The sequence below is a fragment of the Dermacentor silvarum genome, unplaced genomic scaffold (genome assembly GCF_013339745.2).
Source record: "Dermacentor silvarum isolate Dsil-2018 unplaced genomic scaffold, BIME_Dsil_1.4 Seq368, whole genome shotgun sequence".
In the NCBI taxonomy this organism is placed as follows: domain Eukaryota; kingdom Metazoa; phylum Arthropoda; class Arachnida; order Ixodida; family Ixodidae; genus Dermacentor; species Dermacentor silvarum.
The window spans coordinates 189,875-210,966 of record NW_023606123.1 but is presented as its reverse complement, the minus strand read 5'-3'; the positions used below and the strand labels follow the sequence as shown (position 1 = coordinate 210,966).

General features: G+C 44.8%; 1 protein-coding gene across 1 annotated transcript in view; it reads right to left on the bottom strand.

Annotated features, from left to right (window-relative positions):
* LOC119434999 (inversin) overlaps positions 1-20,021 on the bottom strand; it is a 55,269-nt gene extending 35,248 nt beyond the window's left edge. The window contains exons 1-2 of the mRNA XM_049659658.1: positions 19,908-20,021; positions 10,929-11,168 (exon numbers count right to left, since the gene is read on the bottom strand). Coding sequence (XP_049515615.1) covers positions 10,929-11,168; positions 19,908-19,916 — 249 coding nt within the window. The 5' untranslated portion in view covers positions 19,917-20,021. The remainder of the gene's footprint in view (positions 1-10,928; positions 11,169-19,907) is intronic.
* Positions 20,022-21,092: the final 1,071 nt, after the last annotated feature.

The following is a 21,092-nucleotide window of genomic DNA, read 5'->3' as shown; positions in this document are numbered from 1 at the left end:
AAGAGCGAGGTAAGACCGTTGTGTCCAGTGCGCTCCGCCGCTGCCACCAAATGTAGAGACACACCACCGCCGAACGATATGCCGCAGCTTTTCCCCATTGTGGCAGCACACTCGTTCACAGATAACCGGCGGCACTCGATTTAAAGGCTCCGGTCTGAAGTGAACTGGCCGATTCCGGTCTGAGAAAATAGAAGAGCGAGGTAAGACCATTGCATCCAGTGCGCTCCGCTGCTGCCCCTGAATGACTTCAGACATTTTCGGAGATGCATATGCTGGCACAGCTTATTTGCACTGTACTTGATGATTGAAGTACTCCAGAAGACTTGGGCAAGGGCTGTTTCACTTAAGAGCTTCATCATATTCGAGATATAGTGTATTCCGAGTATATTCCTTGCTAACATGGACCACTATTTAGCAACCACTCTGTCTAAGGACATGTTTTGCGGATGTTCAGGTATGTAGATGATTTTTTAGTTGGACTGGTGAAGAAACAGGGCAAAGCCTACAACAGTGTGTTACCAGCGTTTAATCCTCTTGAAGTATTTGGACAAGGGCTCATTTTGATATGAGCGATCTCGTATTAATACAGTTTATTCCGAGTATATTCTGAGATATAGAAGTGCATTCCCAGTATATTCCATGCGAACACTGTCCATATCCTAAAAACTGCCTTATTTAAGGACAATTTTGCGAGTGTTCAGGTATGTAGATAATTTTCTAGTTGTGTTGGGGAAGCAATACGGCAAATCCTACACTGATTGTATTACTGGCTGTTTAGACACTTTTAGAGTACTTTGACAAGGGCTCAGTTTTACTTAAGAGCTTCCTAGTATTGACAAGCTGCAATTTTAATGCAATCAGCATTCTTAGGGTCCTTCATGCACTTGCCAGGGTCGGTCTGTCTGCCAGTGTCTACCTGTTTTCTCGCGAACCTGGGTCTCTGGGCAGCTTATGCTAGAATTGGTAGCACGTCAGGCTGCTGTGATGCAGGAAAAGAGTTCAAAAGCAATCATCAGGTCAACTTGCCTCACTAGCATTGGGCACTGTGTCCCTATGTGCCACTCTTCAAAGAACCTCTTCGACGCTAACATGGGTCAGTGAGGATGTGGGACTGGGTATGTGGAATGGGTATGTACTTTAATGAATCTCTTTCAAGCAGACTTGAGCACTGTTTAGTGCATCTCGGTCTGTGCCGTTCTTCAATGAGCGCCCTTGGAGAGAGAAAGACGAGGTCTCTTGAGCAGCAGCAGCAATAAAGCAGACTGACTTTTACCCTGACATGGGTTCATGTTCTATGAGCCTCGTCTCTACATTGGTGACCTGGAATAGCCGAAAACAATGCTTACAACGAAGAAACCGCGTCCGCCACATCATCTCCACTGGCTTTTCAAGCGACCCTTGTTCGCTTTTTTGCCTTTCTGGATGCAACATCCCGAAGTCTGGCTCGTACAAGCTGAAGGACTGTTCCGCCTACACCATATCACCTCTCAACATTCTCGCTTTGCCCACAGCCAGTCTTCCCTCCCTGGTGACGTTCCACTGGAAATGTACTACGTCCTGTCCAATCCACCCGCGACAACCACATTCCCTTCAGCCTTAGAAATGCCATGCAAAGTTTTCAACGCTTCATTGGCGTCATCTTTTGAGGCCTGCCGTTTGTGTTCGCCTATGTGGACGACATCTTGGTCACCAATGCCTTGCCTTCCAAACACCTTTGACAACTGCACCTCCTCTTCGAGTGTCTTATTGAGCATGGCCTGATCCTCAACGTGGTCAAATGCGAATTCGGCGCTCTATCCTTGGTGTTTTGTGGTCACTTTGTTGATGACAGCGGCATCCATCCCCTTCCCTCCAAGGTCACAGCCATCACTATTACTACGATCAGAATCACTGAACCAACCATGCCGCTTTCTGGGACTTGTGAATTATTACCGCGTTTCATACCTCGATGTGCTGCCATCGTCCAACCCCTCGAGACACTACTTCAGATAACCAAGTCAACTTCATCTCCCTTGCTTGGTCCGGTGCCGCCAATGACATCTTCACTGGTATCAAGGAGGGCCTCTTGTCAGCACCTCTTCTGGTGCACCCAGAGCAAGACACACCCAGAAGCATCAAGGTATATGCATGGGCAATGCACTATTGATGGTGTTCTTCAGCAGTTCCTCAGCGGCTACTGGCGACTGCACGGTTTATTTTTTCCTGAAACTACGCCAACGGAGCAACGATACAGTGAATTTGAACGTGAACTCCTTGCCGTCTACCTGACAGCGAAGCAACTTTCGGTATTTCCCTTCACTGATCACAAGCCTCTAACTACAGCCTTCACACCTACCCGTACTACTTCCTGTCTGAGTTCACAAGAAATATTCAGCACATAAAAGGTGCAGGCACATTCCTGCTGACACCCTCAGTCGTATGAGCAAGCTCTGCAATGCTAACTTCACGCTCCAGCAGCTTGCGGATTTACAAGAATAAGACGAAGACCTACAAGCTCTCCTGTTGTCGAATTTCTTGTCTCTCCACCTGAAGAAAGTGTACTTTCCAGACCCTGGCATACACATTGTCTGCGACATAAATGTTGGTTGCAGCCGTCAATGTGCTTACATGCCTCCACCACTTCACCAACTGTTTTCGACCGACTTCACTCGCTTTCACATCCCAGTGTTTGTGCATCATAACACCTCATGGCAAACCGTTTCGTCTGGCCAAGAATGAACAGCAACATTCGCAAATGGGCACGCTCCTGTCTGGCTTGCCAACCGTGCAAAGTGTCAAGGCACACTTGCACCCTGTTGGCAAAGTTCTCTATTCCTGATGTGCACTTTGCCTCCATCCATGTCGATATAGTAGGACCCTTGCCGCCATCTAAAGGGTTCACCTATATTCTGACCATCGTAGAGAGATTTCACCGGTCACTGAAGGCTGCCTTCATAGCTCATGATCTGTGATCATGATCTTCCTTCCTGATCTGTGGGTCACTTCTCTACCCATAGTCCTTCTGGAGCACCACACAGCTATCAAAGAAGATCTCTCCTGCCCATCTCCTGTGCAACACGTCTCTGCGTCTAGCTGCTGAATTTCTCTGCCCTAAACCCACGACCACGTCTGACGATCAGCAGTACATCAGCCCAGTACTTGACTAATCGTTTCTCCAGCATTCGTGAAACACCGACCAGGGGGGATATTCTGTAAGAGTTCACCTAGTCGACTGTCCACTTCGGCCGTTTCGATTGGCTCCAGCGGCACGCGTGAGAAGGAGACTGGCTGGCAACTTCTCGCGCATGCTGCTGGAGTCAATGGCAACAGCCAAAGTGGACAGTCCACTAGGAGGATTCTTACAGAATACCCCCCCCCCCAGAGCTCATGGATATAGAACACCCTTTATATTCTACGATCTTCGAGACTCGGCCTATGTGCTTCTCCAGTTGGACTCCTCTTGACTTTCTCTTCAGCCGCTGTACCCGGAGAACCCCACCTCGTCTTAGATTGCAATGAGAAGACATTCACAACCTCCATCAATGGCCACGACACTGTTGTGTTCACTGACTGCCTCAAGCCTGCTTTTGCCGAAAGCCCTCTACTTGCATCATCCTTCACCCCCTCTTCTTTCGCCTCCCGTGTGACAAGTTCACCTTCAAGTACTTCATGCAATCACTCAACTTCTCGTTGCACTGTACACTGGCACAACCCCATTTCTAAAGGCAGGGGCCCTGTAGTGGCCTTGGAGAGAGGAAGACGAGGTCTCTCGAGCAGCAATAAAGCAGACTGGCTTTTACCCTGACAAGGGCCGTGTTCTAGGAGCCTCGTCTCTACAAACCTCTCGATGCCAACTTGGGTTGGTGGGTATGTGCCAGTAGGTGTGTGCCACTTTTCAATGACTGTCTTTGTAACCCAACTTCGGAAACTATGCAATTTCCACTGGGCACGTGCTGCTTTTTGATGAGCGTCTTTCACGCCAACACTTTATCGAGCTGCATCATGAATGCACCAGATATGTGCAGTGCAGCTCTTCGATGCCAACTTTGGGTCACTTCGTATGTGTTTCTTGGTGTGCCAGCCCGAGTAGGAGACAACTATCAGCGTTCACATATCCTTGGTGATAAGATATGATATCCTATCATGAATCATAGAATTGTGATATCCTTGGTGACAGGATATTGTAATACTGATATCAATCTGTTAAGTCCTTCGCTGTACTCTTGTGTGCATGTCTGAGGTTATATGTAGCGAAGCGTTGGGAAATTAAATCAGTTGCAAGTGTGTGCTTGCCCGTGTTAATTCTTAGTCGGGAAAAAGCAGGCTGGGGAACAAGCAATTAGCAACTACGGCATCGATTCTAGAAATAGTAGAGGAGAGATGGTAGAATTCACAGAAAGGAATAGACTCCGAATAATGAATACCTTCTTCAGGAAGCACAGTAAATGAAAGTGGACCTGGAAAGCCCTAATAGAGAAACAAGAAATTAAATAGATTTCATTTTCTCTGCCGATCTCAGCGCAGTGCAGCATATTGAAGCATTACGTAGGGTAAGCAGCAATGATCATAGTTTAGTGAGGCCTAGGATTTCTCTCAAATGAAGAGAGAAAGAGCAAAATTAATCCAGAAGAAATAGGCCAACCTAGACACAGTAAGGGTAAAAGCAGACCAATTCAGAGCTGGTGCTCGTGAACAAATGTGCAGCTTTAGAACAGGAAGATGAAGACAACATAGAGGTATGAATGAAACCGTAACTAGGCTGATCTCAGAAACAGCAATTGAACTGGGAGGTAAGGCACCAAGGCAACCAGTAGTTAAGCTCTCCCAAGTAACAAAGGACCTCATAAAGAAATGACAAAGCACGAAAGTGTCCAATTCGAGAGATCAGATAGAATGCACTGAACTGTCAAAACTGATCAACAAGAAGAAAGTAAGGGATATTCGAAATTATAACGTGGAAAGGTTGAGGAAGCAGTAAAATATGGACACAGCATGAATCAGCGAGAAGAAAACTTGGCATAAGACAAGGCAAGATGTACGCACTGAAAGATAAGCAGCGTAATTTTATCAGCAATTTCGATGACATAGTAAAAGCAGCGGAAAAATTCTAGACTGACCTGTACAGTACCCAGAGCAGCCACTCAACCTTTATTGGAAGTAGTGATGAACAGGATACAAGACCCCTTCTAAACTAGCAATGAAGTTAAAAGGCCTTGCAAGACATGTTCTGGGGAAAAGCAGCAGAAGAAGATGAAATAAGTGAATTTAATCATTATGGAGATATTATGCATGAAAAGCTTGCGGCCCCATATATACACAGCCTCACGACTTCAAGGGTACCAGAGAACTGGAAGAATGCCAAAATTAAACAAATCCATAAGACAGACGTTAAAGAATTGAAGAATTATAGGCCCAATGGCTGGCCTTCAGTATTGTAGAAATATTCACCAAGATAATTTCCAATAGAATCAGGCCATCACTTCAGTTTCAGTTTCAGTTTATTATTCATTCAGTATATATAGTTGGTTGTTAGTAGTATACAGGCGAGGGTCCCAAAGTCATACGACTGCAGCGGGACCCTCACTTCAATCAACCAAGAAAACAGGCTCGCTTTAGGAAGGGATATTCAAGGATGGATCAAATCCATGTTCATCAATCAGGTAATCGAGAATTCGGCTGAGTACAACCAGCCTCTCTATATGGCTTTCATAGATTATGAAAAACATTTGATTCAGTAGAGATACCAGCAGTCAAGGAGACATTGAGAAATCAAGGAGTTCAGGAGGCATACGTGAATATCTTGGCAAATATCTACAAAGATTTCACAGCTAGCTTGTTTCTCCACAAGAAAAGTAGAAAGTTGCCTATCAAGAAAGGGGTCAGGCAAGGAGACACAATCTCTCCAATGCTATTCACTGCATGCTTAGAAGTATTAAAGCTCTTAGACTGGGAAGGCTTAGGAGTGAGGATCAAAGGCGAATATTTCAGCAACCTTCAGTTTGCAGATGACATTGGCCTGTTTAGCAACACTGGGGCCGAATTACAACGAATGATTGAGAACCTTACACGAGAAAGTGTAAGAGTGGAGTTGAAGATTAATATGCAGAATACAAAGATAATGTTCAATTGCCTGGCAAAGTAACGAGAATTCATGATTGCCGGTCAGCCTCTAGTCTGTGCAGGAGTATGTTTACCTAGGCCGATAACTGACAGGGAAACATGATCATAAGAAGGAAATTTAGAAAAAACATTAGTGACTTGTCACATTGTAAACATCGGTGACACGTAAGCGAACGGGTGCTATAGCGCACAAAAAGCTATCGGTCCTCGGTGCTCCTAGATGCCTACACTGTCCGCATTGCAGATCGTATTCAAGAATGGGCTTGCGCGGCCACGCCATATGCCCCCCCCACGCCATATGCCGCCATTGTCGGTTCATCGTCGCATGCTTTCACCCGCACACACAGTGTACGGCGCACGAGGACAATGTTATCTCGAGACAAACTCAGTACGTCCATATCGCAAACAAAACCTGCAGCAAGTGACAGAGGAGGCCAACCCCGCATGCCTCCGCTTACCTTTCTCCTCCGCGACGCTTCACCTCATTTCTCCTTCCCCCCTTCACTCAACGTCACCTAGACTTTCCTCGAAGTGGCATTGCTTTGCCACGCACTCAGCGCGCTCCTTCATACTTTCCCCCAGCTCGCGATTCTCTTCACCTCCAGGCACCTTCCTCCTTCACTTCCTTCGCGGCTTCAAACAGACGTTCGCTGATTGCACTAGCTGGCCAGTTACGCTTACGCATAAAAAATGGGTTGGAGTGAATAGGGCAGGCATTACCAAATCCTGACTAGGAGCTTACCACTGTCGTTGAAAAGTGTACAATCATTGCACTCTACTGGTGCTAACATATGGGTCAGAAACTGGAGGCTAACAAAGAAGCCTCAAGAACAAATTAAGGACTGCACAAAGAGCGTTGGAACGAAAAATGTAAGGCGCAACGTTGTAATGTTAGGAGACAGAAGGAGAGCAGTGTCGATCAGAGAGCAAATTGGGACAGCCGATATTCCAGTTGACATTAAGACAGTTGACATTAAGAGAAACAAATGGAGCTGGGCAGGCCATGTAATGCATAGGGCAGATAACCGGTGGACCAGAATGGAGTTACAGAATGGGTGCCAAGAGAAGGGAAGCGCAGTCGAGGACAGCAAAAAATTTGGTGGGGTGACGAAATTAGGAAAGTTGCAGGTGCAAGTTGGAATCAGTTAGTAAAGGCAGGGGTATTTGGAGATCGCTGGGAGAGGACTCCGTCCTGCAGTGGACATAAAATTGGCTAATGACGATGATTATTGTTAGCCTGTGCCTTCTTTTTTGCCAAAAAGCGCTTCTAGCTATTTTATGTTCACCTTCTGTAGCGTGCCGTGCCGACTTTCTTAACAAATGTTCTCGCCGGACAATTTCAAATACAAATCAGAAGATTGGCTTGGACAAGAGGGCTCTGTTATGGCTGGGCATGTGTGTCCCTAACAAAGGGGAAAAAATGCTGTAAAAGACATTCTGGCTTCTACACGTAATCCTTGCTCACTAAAAAAAATGGCTTGAAACATGAAGCTTATGCTCTCGGTCAACTGTTGTTGGCATTTGGCATGGGGCAGGCTTATGGCTACTCACCGAAGGCTTCAACTGCACTCCAACTGCTGTGCAGAATAACACAACCCCTGGCAGCCAACTATAAAAACTTTTAAACAATCTTCCTCATGACTTGTTCTGTCGTCGTTTGACGAGCTTGCCTCATCAGCAGCCTTCCAAAGCTGGTCGTCCTCCATGCCATCTATTGTTTGATGTTTCTGTCAAATTGAAACTATTGATGACATTCTCAAAAAAACCACACACCACATGTTCAACACCCATGCCCTCTTCAAGCACCCAAAAGCCCAATGCAACTGAAGATAGTTTGGAGTGACGTCATTGTGGGCGCCATCTTGGGTACTAGCAAGTCGAGAAGCTGCATAAACAAAAATGGGACAACATGACAGCACGAGGCCAGCAACAAATCAATAACAGTGATATACCAGTTTAAAACAGTCCCTGTGAAAAAGCATAACGATGCACACTGACGTCTTCGTGACCACCATGTTCGGGTGCTAGTACGGTGAGATAATGCTTCTATGACTTCACGTGAAAACTAGCTTACCATGAACCGCAGAACAGTCAATTCGATTTAATTCTGTAATACAGAACCTTGTGCTTTCTAGTAGCAGCTTGCGGAAGTTAACCAGCATGGGGTACATGCATGATGCGTAGTGAAGAATTATAATGCAATTGCATTCTCTACCTATTTCAGGCATTTTGAGCCTATCTATCGATCTATCTATTTTTTGGATTATTACATACTGCAGACTGATCTGGTACAAGCAAAACGGGCAATACAACTAACAAAATATCTGTATGTACAAAGAAAACACGTTAACCAGCATGCGGGTACATGCGTGATGCGTAGTGAAGAATTATAATGCAATTTGCATTCTCTACCTATTTCAGGCATTTTGAGCCTATCTATCGATCTATCTATTTTATTTGGTTATTTATTACATACTGCAGACTGATCTGGTACAAGCAAACGGGCAATACAACTAACAAAATATCTGTATGTACAAAGAAAACACGATAGCACCTGAGGAAAAAACACAGAAACCATGATCATCTATTCATACAGTGCATCATAAGGCTCTGTTAGGCTATTCCAGTTGGATACAGAGCGCGGAAAAAAGTAAAACTTATAAATATTTGTTCTTTCAAAGTAAGGGGTTAGAAAATGTATGCCGCGTAGGTCGTGTAGACAATGGGGAAACAAACTGTGTGATCAATAGCCATTTTAGCGTTAAAAAATAAGCTCAAAAAGTTCAAACAATTGTTTCTTCTTGATTAAAGTAGTTCAATGTTATTAGTATTCACGAGTTCAGAAGGAGAACCAGTGTGCCTAAATTTAGAATACATGAATTTGATAGCTTTCTGCAGAATCCTTTCTAGTTCGTTGATGTGAAGTTTAGTGTAAGGATCCCCAACAATAGAACAGTATTCAAGCTTAGGCCGTGTGAATGCAAATAGCTAAGAAGTTTGACATTGGGAGGAAAACTTCGAAGCTTATGTTTTAAGTAACAATGTTTGCGGAAAGCCGGCGAGCAAATGTTGTCAATGAGCTGATTCCAAGAGAGGTCATTAGTTATTGTCCCTCCTAGGTACTTGTAACTGTTAACCTGCCTCAAAGGAAAAGATGTCAGGTGATAAAAAAGTTTTTGTGAATTTTTCACAAAGATGGGTAATGCTGTTTTGAAAATAAGTCTAGAATCATGAATTCCACGTGTGAGAGCGTTTTTAATATCATTAATGACAATACGATTAAGAGCAGATTTTCCAGCCCCATTTTAGATTTTCTTTTAAATTAATACTCTTTTGTGTAATCCAGGGTGTGTCCGTCCATCCATCTATCCAGCTAGCTAGCTAGCCTCTTACGATAACCCCGTGACCCAAGTTGTCTACCGCCTTGGGCCAATAAGTATGTGCTCGTGGTCAGGTTGCCATCGTGATCGTTGCACATTCATCATTCCAGCTTTGTCATCCAATTCTTGTCGTGCCATTGTTGTCATACAGTCTTCGTGATACAGTAGCCTTCCCACCACCATCGCCATACACTCGTCATTATCCTATTGTCCTTATACCGTTGTCATGCCATTGTTGTCGCTACGACGTCGTCATACTGTCGTCATACCATCATTTCAGAATTCCCACCTCACTGTTGTCATGTCACCGTTATCATACCGCCTCTGTAGTTTCATCAATGACATTCCTTCTTGGTCATTCCATCGTGGTCACTGCATCATCGTCATACAGTCATCGTCATGCCGCCATGCTCATGAGGGGCAACCTCGACAAGCGAGTGCCACACCAAAGTGGACCAACAGAGGAGACAGCACGTGTCGCACACAGCCGAAGCAATGAAAGTCTCAGAATTACCACTGCAGATTTCAAATAAACGTGACTTCGGCAATACGGTGTGTTGCTACATTGCTTGAATGCTGATCACATTACCATAAGCATTTCCGCGTTAGTCTCACTGAGGAAGACCGTAGCTGACGCATAACGCGTGACGCTTTCACTGCATAAAGAAAATGTATTAATAAAATAATTTTTTCAATAAATAAATAAAAATATAGGATTAAAAAGAAATTAAAAAGAAGAATATAGCGACAATGAGTTTGGAATCTGACTTTTGATTGAAAGTCAGGTATCTTAGTCACTGCGCTTCCCATCTGTTCCCGCATAGCGATGCAAAACCGCATGTCTATCGTGTTTCACAACCGTGGCAACGCAGCAGCGCAGGTGGCATGATTTCGCAACTGTAGCAAACATGCAGAGGGTCAGCGGCAGTATAGGTTACGATAGAAACAACAAGGAGGCAACTGGAACGAGCGGGGAACAGCAGCAACAACCAAAAAAAGAAGTTCATGCTGCCCGAAAGCAATTTGCAACGGGCAGTGTGACACCATTGTCTTCATCATCATATCAGCCTATATTTATGTCCACTGCAGGACGAAGGCCTCTCCCTGCGATCTCTAATTACCCCTGTCTTGCGCTAGCTGATTTCAGCTTTCGCCTGCAAATTTCCTAACTCCTAGGATATCACCCCATCTAATTAACAACACGGTATTGGAACTGCGTTTCTCCATTTCTCTATAGGACTTTCATTGTGTTTTCGCACTAATACCAAACACAGAAGCATACGACAACGAAAAGCAGGCGATCAGTAGCAAATGCTTACGAATGTTTTAGATAACTCCCAGAGGATTTTCTGCATGAATTTTCCTTCCACATTGTCACACTACAAAGATGGGGGGGTGCAGGCATTACATAATAAAAGCAAATTTGCCACAAGCAAGCTGGAAACTTACCTTGCGTGCAGCCAAGTGCAGGGGCGTCTGCCCAGCATGGTCGCCATGGTCGGGTCTGGCACCAGCACGAAGCAGCAGCTGTGCCCCCTGGCTGTCACCCAGCATTACACAGAGGAAAAGTGGAGTCCGCCCCAGCTTATCCTGCACCTCCAGCGCTCCTGGCTCCAGCAACCCAAGCTGGATATCAGACCAGTCGCCTCGGAGTGCGCACAGGTGCAGCACAGACTGGTCATTCCCGAGCTGCACCCAAGGTAGCACCTTTTCTTCAGCCAATTTCAAGACCACTTCCAGAGATCCCCAGCAACCCCAAGCTGGCATAAGCCATACTACATACTATGCATGCAAATTGCATCACTCTGCAGTCCTTGGCTGCCTTCTTGGTCCCTTCCCACCCATTCTGCAACAGGTCACTGATTATACACTCTGCACATTACATGTCCAACACAACTTATTTATTTGATTTCAGCACGAATATCAATGCCTACCATTTTCTCTCTGAATCACACTGTCATCTTTCTGTCTTTTAATGTTGTGCCTATCATTTTCCGTGCCACTGCTCGTTGAACAATCCTCACTTGTCAAGTTTCTCTTATCCTCCAAGTTTCAACCTTAGAGATTAGTAGAATGCACAAATTGTATGCTTTAAGGTGCACACTTCACAATCTTCAATGTGAGCTATGTCTACAAGCAGCCCACTATAAGGAAGGGTGGCTATGCAGAACATAAAACAATAGAAGCAATGCAGGAACAAGCCCAAGTAGCTAAATGAGACAGCAGTGGCCACAGTAAAATCTGTCACAAGACAATTAAATCTCTGGTAATCCGATTCAAAACATCATTCCATTGCAGTGGAATGGTGGCACCATCTGTAACAGCTACGGTGAACACTGTGTTGTGAACACGATTGCGTTGCACCAGACAACACCCACTTCGGGTTTATTGTGGATAAACTGGCAAGCAATGCCTGCAAGTGTGGTTACATCTACACTAACTGCAAAATATGAGCGCAAACAAGCCGAGCCAATTAGTATAGCTGGCGCTTCCATTAATGCATCATCACCGCAGTCTCCTTTATACAAAATTACTGTTTGAGCATGATGCTACAGAGGGAATGAATAAATGCGAAGATCATACTCTGCTGCTATTCAAACAATGCAGGCAAACAAGTGATGCCATACAGCTAAAAAGAAAGTTCAACTGATCCTCCGTGCAATGGGATGCCCAGCTAAGACGCATGTATGTGGTGATGAATTGTTTAGAGGAAGGTTAAAAAAATATTTCTTGCATTTGAAAAATTCGTAAATTCACCTGCGCTTATAGCCTTAATACAAACCTATGCACCAGTGTTCATTTGGATTTTTAGGTCGATTGCTATGGTGATCTCTTTTTTAGGATGAAAAAGAAAAAAAGACATTTTGCACAAAATATGGTATCTAGAGCTCGTTTTTGGAAGCAGGGCTGAGAATATTTGGCCAGATTTATTTTTTAAATGCACCTCGTTTAGAGGGATTCTGGTGCATGTGGTAATTCTTTTTGCCATAGTGTTACTGCTAACTTGTAAAAAAAATTTTGAATGCAGTTATTTTCACATTTTATTCATTATCACCTTGAAGGCCCGAAGGCATTGCACAAGAGGGGTAAAAAACAGATGTAAAGGTATAGATAGGCAAGGCAGCACAAAAAACTTGCCTTCTTTCAGATAAATTATCTAGTGGCATTTTCCAACTTGATAGTGTATGCCTACCCTGTTCATATGTCCCTTCGTGGTTCCTGCCTGCAATGAACCAGTTTCTTGCAAACAACTAGCCCAAACAAAGGTTTCATGTAAAAGTGGTTGTGAAGAAGAAAAAGAAAAAACAACACAGAAAGAAAGTGCACAACCTCAAAAAACACAATGCTGATTTGGTACAACTTGAACAGGTGAACATAAAATTGGAAAGTAAAGAAGCAAAGCGGTACACATAAGTAACAAAATGCACTAGGGGGAGAGTTGACATAGGCAGACTATTGAGAGTCATTTGAAATGAAATCTAAACGATGAAAACTCAGAACTAAAATCATTCAAAGTGATTTGTTAGGTATTCACTAAATTTTTTGCGGCCAAAAAAAAAAAAAAACAATTGCATCAGGGAAGGTGTGGTCAGGGCTGTTGTGCGGCCAGGTAATCGTGCTATAGCGGAGCTGCGACTTATACAAGAGGAAATTCACATGGTGGTGGTGCCTTGAGTGTGGGTGTTGAACAAGGAGTGAACAAAGACCGTGGCATGACGTGGCACTACTTCAGCGTAGGCCGCTTGATTGCTCTAAGCCAGTGATGCTACTGTATTGTGAATATTTTGAAGTTCGTGAATATTTAGGACGGATGCCAAGATAGCTCTTCTTTATGTAATTTTCACACGTTTATGCAGTAAATTATGCTGAAATACCTAATTATTTGAAACACAGATAAGCCATATCATCAGGGCTTCACTGAAAGAAGACAATTTTTTAAATAAAAATAAGCTGTTATATGGTTTCACGCTGCAATAAAGGTGTGAGAATTTTTACAGCTATAATTGAGGCAATCGAAAAAACACATCATTTGGCACACAATGAGCCTAGTGCATCACCATTGCACGAGATTAAAGAAGTGACCTGCGCAGTGCATTAACATTGCATGAGGTCGCACCCGATAAAAACACACACAAGTGTGTGTATCGCATTTAGTTTTGCAGGACCTGCTGCACTTCACGTAGATTCCAACACATGCGTTGGATCTGTTTTTTTTTCTTAAACATACTTTGCCTAAGTCAGCTCTGCCTCTTACTACCATCATGACCAGACAGGGTTCCATCATTTTTTTGTGAACAAGCACTAACAAAAACGGGCAACAGCATCAGTTTAACAATTAGAACCACTGTCATGCAGTAGCAACTGCGTCATGAAGAAGACGATATGGTAGAGACATGCTAGGCACTAATTATATGTATGTTCACATTAAGTGCCCATAAGAATGACTGATATACCCATACATGCCCCATCCACAAAGGCCACAGTAGGCACACAGTGAAATCGTCACAGTGCACTGTGAGGGAATACTGTTGCAGCTAGGCATGTTGAAAGATAACAGAAGCATCAAATAACACAATACGATTATGCTACTGCCCTTTTTCCAACAAATTGTACTCACTGCCTTTGAAACTATAGGTGCAACCATGTAAACATTTCAGGTGTGGCATGCAACAAATTTCTCCAGGGATAAGTGCTACTACCCTACAGGTCTACTACTGCCCTACAAGTAGCTATGCATGAAGAGTGGCCTTTGTTTTAAATTTGATGCAGTAACAGTACTTCAATGCTACTGCTAATGCAACCACACAAGTATGCTCGAACACAGCACAGCATGTTTCGAATGCAACCTCGCTTTGTGGTTTCATTTTGATAGAAAATTTCAGCACCTATTGCATTTAATAGAAGAGCATTTAGAGGGAACAACCAATGATATTTGAGGACCTCTTCTGTGGCGCCACAGTAGGTTTCATCACTGAAAGAACCTAAACCTGCAGCAATTTTAGAGCGAAGCTTCCTTCGATTTTTGCACTGCTACTGCTGCTGTGTCGCGGGAGGTGGTTCAGAGCAAGCATGTGCATGGCAGAGAGGAAAGGCGACGTGAGAAACTTGTTTGGACCTTCTTTTGGGTCACTAGTAACACCTTCTTGACGGCTGTAATTATCTGTCACATCCCGCAAAGTTATACTAGGAGAATGCCAGCAAACTTGAAAAAGGACAAAATCGAGAGGTAGACGCTGTGAGGCTTGGGCGGGACACAGGAAGACTCACATAGTAGGGAACGGTTTAATGCTGGCTTAATGTTACACACATCACGCCGACTGAACACTACAGCGGCAATGGCTTCACTGACTCGCCCATGACGGCCAAACGAACAAAGGATGAGGCTGCCGGAAACGGAAGCAGGCAAGGTAGGCGACGATGTCGGCGAGGTTACGTGCTGCGCAGGACACGTTGCGCCATCTGTAGCCGCCCAGACCAACTAGGCCAAGCACATATCACTCACAACGCAGACAAAGCGACAGGAAGGTGACAGCCACCTTCCGTCGCTTTGTCTGCCTCTTGATTTTGCCCTTTTCAAGTTTGCTGGAATTCTAGTATAACCATGCACCAACTAGCCCAACAAGCCACTCTTGTGATCCTGCAAAAGCATTGCAGAAACTGCAGCACTTACTTTGTACTAACATGCCGCAGTCCAGAGGGTAGGTAGATAGAATGGTAGAGAGGAGGTATGGAGAAGAGGCAGAGAATAGGTAGAACTGACGCAGTCAGAAAATGAGTGAATAACAGCCTTGCTACTCTTTGCTCACAGCTCCCGTACATGGGAGGAAGGCAGGAGAGGGAAAGGTGACATACGAAGGCAAGGAAACGCACCAACTAGACACAACAGCGGTTGGAGACAAACTGGATAAACTTAAGTTCACGGTACAGTACGGTGTGATTGTACTATTACTCAAAAGTAAACACCATGCACATTAGTGAAGCAGACGACTGATGTACGGTGTGCAGATGCAAAGCTGCATTAAAGCACCGTAGCGTCTAGGCGATACTACAGAAGTGGTCGCATGTCAAATCAACATTTCTGTGCCCGTCGCGGTAGCTTTGTGGCGACGGCATCGCATGAGGTTGCTAGTTCGATCCCGGCTGCGGTAGCCGCATTTCGATGGGGGCGAAATACAAAAACGCTCGTGTACAAAGATTTAGGTGCACTTAAAAATAACCACAGGGGGTCAAAATTAATCCGGAGACCCAAGTCCGCCTCTACAGCATGCCTCATAATCTGATTGTGGTTTTGGCATAATTCAATTGAAGTTTAACACTTTTGCCATGATGTGATGTGCCGTGTGAGGAAATGACAATGCTAACCTTCGTGGACGCTATGAACAACGGCGCACAACAATGCCTCAAGCAAACGTCTCGCTTTGTGTTGTGTGTACTATGAAGACAAACAGCAATGGTGCATGCCAGGTAACGTTTAACATCAACTTATCACTGTTGTATTGCACTAAACGCTGAAGAAATCAAACATTCACCGTCAACATCACCACTAATTATCGTCAATCGAGACAAACAGCACTGAAAGCACACCGATTCCCACAGTGTGTGGAATGTGCATGATCTTTTTATCTGCAAACCCTCTCACCTTTATTTAAAACAGGCACCAGCAACATTCATACCAGACACACATGGCAGAGCGAAAGTGCATGATGGCCAGCTCTCCTCACTGTGCAGTCTCTTGGTGAGCACAGAGCACTTGACACAACATTGCCCGGCCATCTCAATTGAAGGATGCACAATGAGGTTGCGAGATCAAACAAACATTTCGTCACGGCCAGCCCAACGTTTTATACAAGATCCCACTGTTACAATGGCAGTTGATGCCCTCCTCTATGAACATAATAGCAGCAAAAGAAACTGCCTGTTCATGCGTACTGCTGTACGTGTCATGCCAAACGCGAAAGAACTGCTAAGCTATCTCGTCACAAAGAAGGTCCTTGAATTTTCTTTTCCACTATGTCCCTTTGTACCTTGTTCTCACGCCCACCTGCTTAGTCCTCAGACGGCAGTATATCCAAAATAAAAAAAAATAATATCGAAAGGCTGGGAGGCAAACCAAGTTCTCACTCGGTTGGTTACCCAATTTACGGGGGGGGGGGGGGGGGGGGAAGGTGAAAGTCACTTGTGTTTGCGCATACGTGTTTGACTAAGCTGTTTCTTTGATTGCTGTCAAGTCATCAGGAAGGTAAGCCCAGTCAAGCTGCTTGATCTACAGCTTTTACCTGTCATCGTAAATTGTATATTTGTGATAAATGAAGTCAAAGTCGATACTGCTGCCCTGATATTTAATTGCTGGTAACTTGAAAAAGTCCACGAGATAATACCACACACATTCTACACTTTTGGTGCAGCAGGGCGCCCTTAAGGAATGCTGGTGTAGAGCAGGCAAGACTAGGACACAAAACAAAGACACGTGGACAAGGCACCAACTTCCAACAAGAATCTTTGTTTCCAGGAGCCACGTCGTACTTGTACCAACTGCTTCACGCATCACAGAACAGGTGTAAAAGCGTAAACATTTGTAAATCAACAAAGAACAAATGAACATGCATGCTAGCATTTAAAGTTTATTCTCAATTCATTTCACAGAAATTCTAGCTCTTTATTGGACAAGGCCAATCACAGGTGTACTAACACTCGCATCACCAATCCTCGCAATCCACTCAGCTTCCACAATTAGATTGCATACATTTCTGCCTAGAATAATAGCACCTTCAAAAGAGGGATGGCAGCTACATTTCAAGCAACAGAGTGAGAAAAAAACAGCTGCTGTCATTGTTTTCATCTGTGCTCAACCAAATAACATGTTTAAGTGGACACATTGGTGCACATAAACATTGGTGTGCGTAGATGGATAACCGGTGGACCATTAGAGTTACAGAATGGATACCAAGAGAAGGGAAGCGCAGTCGGGGACGGCACAAAACTAGGTGGAGTGATGAAGTTGGGAAATTTGCAGGCGCAAGTTGGAATCGGCTAGCGCAAGACGGGGGTAATTGGAGATCACAGGGAGAGGCCCTCGTCCTGCAGTGGACATAAATATAGGCTGATGATGATGATCGGTGCATTGCAACTGCATACAAGTGGGGAATGAAATCAACAAATACTCTCAGATCGCATCTTCACATTTCTTGCACCCTATGTATTTGTTAGTATTTTCTGCACGTACATGTGTTAATGCAGTCACAATTCATTGTTGTGTCCATTAAATACAAGATTTGACCTGACAAGAAAACTAGTTTGCGCTTCTTCGTGTCAGTCTTCCATCGCAGGAACATGAATGGCCTTTACTTCTTTGCAATAGGATATACATGTACAAACATTAGTAAAAAGTAGTAATCCTTGTATTTCAGACTCATGTGGGCACACACTCGAGCATTTGAGAGATTGCTTGCATTGCGAGAATTTTTTTTTTTGGTTCTTGGGCATTTCTAGTAGTATATTCAGCTCAGGAGATTCGAACAGCACCTATGGAGAGCTGTTGGGCCCATGATGGGGGACCCCCAAAACAGAAAGGGCGGGATGGGGAAAATCGAAAGGGTTGAGATTGGGCAGCAGTTGTTAGGGCTCGTGGCTTCAAATATGTGCAGTCACTTCATGGTAAAATGCCTGCAAAGAGGTTGCATCAGTTGGAGATGATGACACAAAAGCCAACACAGGATTTAAAGGAGTGAAATTGGGTTTGAGAAAGCAGTGGCAGTTACGTCGGAGTGTTGATGCAAGGGACGAGGAGGAGGCCTCACAGAGGTTGCTACCCTGGAGGTACCGTGGACCAGGCCGAAAGGCAAGGGTGCCACCCAATAATCGCCTGGCATACAAGTTGGACAATGAGACAAGTTTTGCGGAATTGAGATGGAGGACCAGCAGGACTGATGCTGAGTAACTTTACAACATCGGCGCCAGCTTCTGTTGAGGCCCCTGTGTTTTTAAGACCTCATGAATGTGCTGTCGGAAATCCAGATGGTGGTCAATGGTAGCACCAAAAAGACAAATGTGGATCCTTCTGGGAATACCCTAACCTTGAAGGGTTAAATACTGTCGTGCTGGAAATGTGTGAGATTTGACACAAGCAGAGCATGGCACTTGTAAGACTTGGACCAAAAGTCTGTGGTCATCTGTTAACATCTGCTTGAATCTTTCCGTAGTCTGATGAAATAGCAGCTGGGTGGACAAGAGCGAGCGTATTGGCACACAGCATTGGTATTAAGAACAATAAAGAAAAGGCAAAATGCAGGCAATTAAACTAGAAAGACAAACATTGGAATGTGGAAAGTGCAGGAATTAAGCTAAACTGTCCAAACAAGGCGCATTGGGTCAATAGGCACTCCTCCAAGGCCACTACGAGTACTTGTTCAGGCAGTCTGCAGCAATATACAAAGGCAAAGAATAGAATTCCATGCTATCATTATTATTTACAGCTGCTCTCAACCAAGCCAGGAAACAACACAACTGCGACAAAGAGGAACAAATTAGACATATCCATCAAACTGCCCACACTTCTCCCACATTAGCAATACTGCCCAAAGTTCCCACACTCAACTTCTTAATTAACTACACAGTAAGGACATGGAGTGAAATTAGGCTATTCTAATTGAAATGGCTCAAAATGAAATTTTATGTTGCATATCATTGCTGAAATGTATTAGGAACTTCTTCTCAATACGGGCTAATGGTAGAAGAATGGTACGAATATTCTTAATTTAGTGCAGTTGCTATATACATATAAATTGTGCTCAACGATGATTTATGTTCACTCATTCTCATTTCGTAAACTGGTACTATTTTGCACCAATAAAGAGCAAAGCTGTGACTTCGACAAACACACCCTGAATACCGCAGCCTCAGTCATGTTTATAACCGTCCTTTAATAGGCACTCGTTTACACAGCGCGTGCTTGAGAGAAAACGCGCACGCGCGGTGTTTCGAGTTTCGACTGGTTACGCATGACTGCGGCCCGTCCACTCTGGTTTGCGGAGTTGGGGCATGCAGAGAAGCGCCAAAGAGAAACGTCCCAATTTGAATTACTGCTGAAAGCACAAATGGAAATAAAAATCTCATTGCAAATGCCAACTGCGCTCGTTTTCCGAAAAGCTAACATCATCATGGTGAAGAGCAGCGCAAGTTGAACGCGGAAGGTCAGGTTTCTTCTGTCCGTCCGTGTTCAAATGGCGCTGCTTTTCACACCGAACGTTCTTTCCCAACTTTCAGCCTTGTAACCATCGTCATAGGGTGCCTCGATGAGCGCGCGTTCCGCTCGCACTGCACCTAACGCGAAACAATCAAGGCCGGCGGCATTTATTGCCGTAGGCGGGCTTCTCCACCTCCACCGTAGGCGGTGGCCATTATTTCCTCACTAGAGTATGGAAAGCTTACCGTTCCCATACGGTCGGAGCTTCCAGAAAGTGCACTTCAGCCAAGAATTCCCCCTGTCAGTCCGCGCAGGTGCCGCGGCAGATGTTGCAAGATCCGTCGTTGCGTCTTCGTGCAGTACAACCGCCAAAGCACCAAAGCATGGCCAAACTAGCCAAACTTTAGTTCTGCGGCCAAAGCTTTCCAGCCAATCAGTAGGACGAACGCACAACCACACGGCAGCCTTCCGTGGCGTGTTCATCCGCGCCCGTGTCGTCTGCTAGGCAGGTGAAAGCCAGACGACGTACGCTTTTCTTTTTTTCTTTTTTTAACAGCGAAGCTAACAGAAAATGTAGGCCGATCCTGGCGGTTGTGCAGAAAGGGCCCAAGCGCTATGGCGCATACCGCTGTGAACTAGCGAATGTATTTAAGCCTAGCCCAAATACGTGGTCAATGCCTTGCGATAGCCAGTCGATAGCCAATGAATAGCTAATCGGTAATCGACAAATAATAAATTCCTGAAAATGCTGGGGATGACTTGGTAGTGCTTAGCCTAGCCCAAATACGTGGCCAATATCTGCGAAAGCCAATCGATAGCCAATCAATACCTAATCGATAATCGATCAATAATAAATAAATGCCGAAAATGCTGGGGGTGACTTACTAGTGCTGGGTGCATGCCCATCAGCTCCGCTGTTTCTTTAGCCTTGCGCCACTATAGTGCAAGCTACGCTATTTCTTTTCTTTTTTTTCTTTTCTCGTGAAGCTTGTTCTGGGCCATAGTTGTTTATTTAAATAAAAGCGTGGAGGCTCGGCTCATACCGAAATGGCAGTAATGTGGGAAGTTGTCGTCCATGGGCCAACGCCCGGCCGGTTCTACCGGCTTTCACTCCGATTGAGGCCGGTTCCCGGCCGAAACGTCGGTAACACCCTGGTATTTTTACAGCGAAGCTGTCTATGGCTAGGATCCGGGATTTTATGGCGTCCGCGCGGAAAAATTCTAAGAGTGACTGTGAAAGAGCCAGAGAGAGAGAGAAGAGACTTTATTTGCACCCGTCAACTAGATGACGAAAAAGTCAACAACAAAATCAAACGTATATCGCCGCTCGCGTCGGAGCTCGGGTTAGAGCCACCTGTGATGATGATAAGTGGTTCTTGAGGGAAAGGGAAAGGTTGGCGCTATCTTCTGCAGCCCTTGAGGGAGCACGG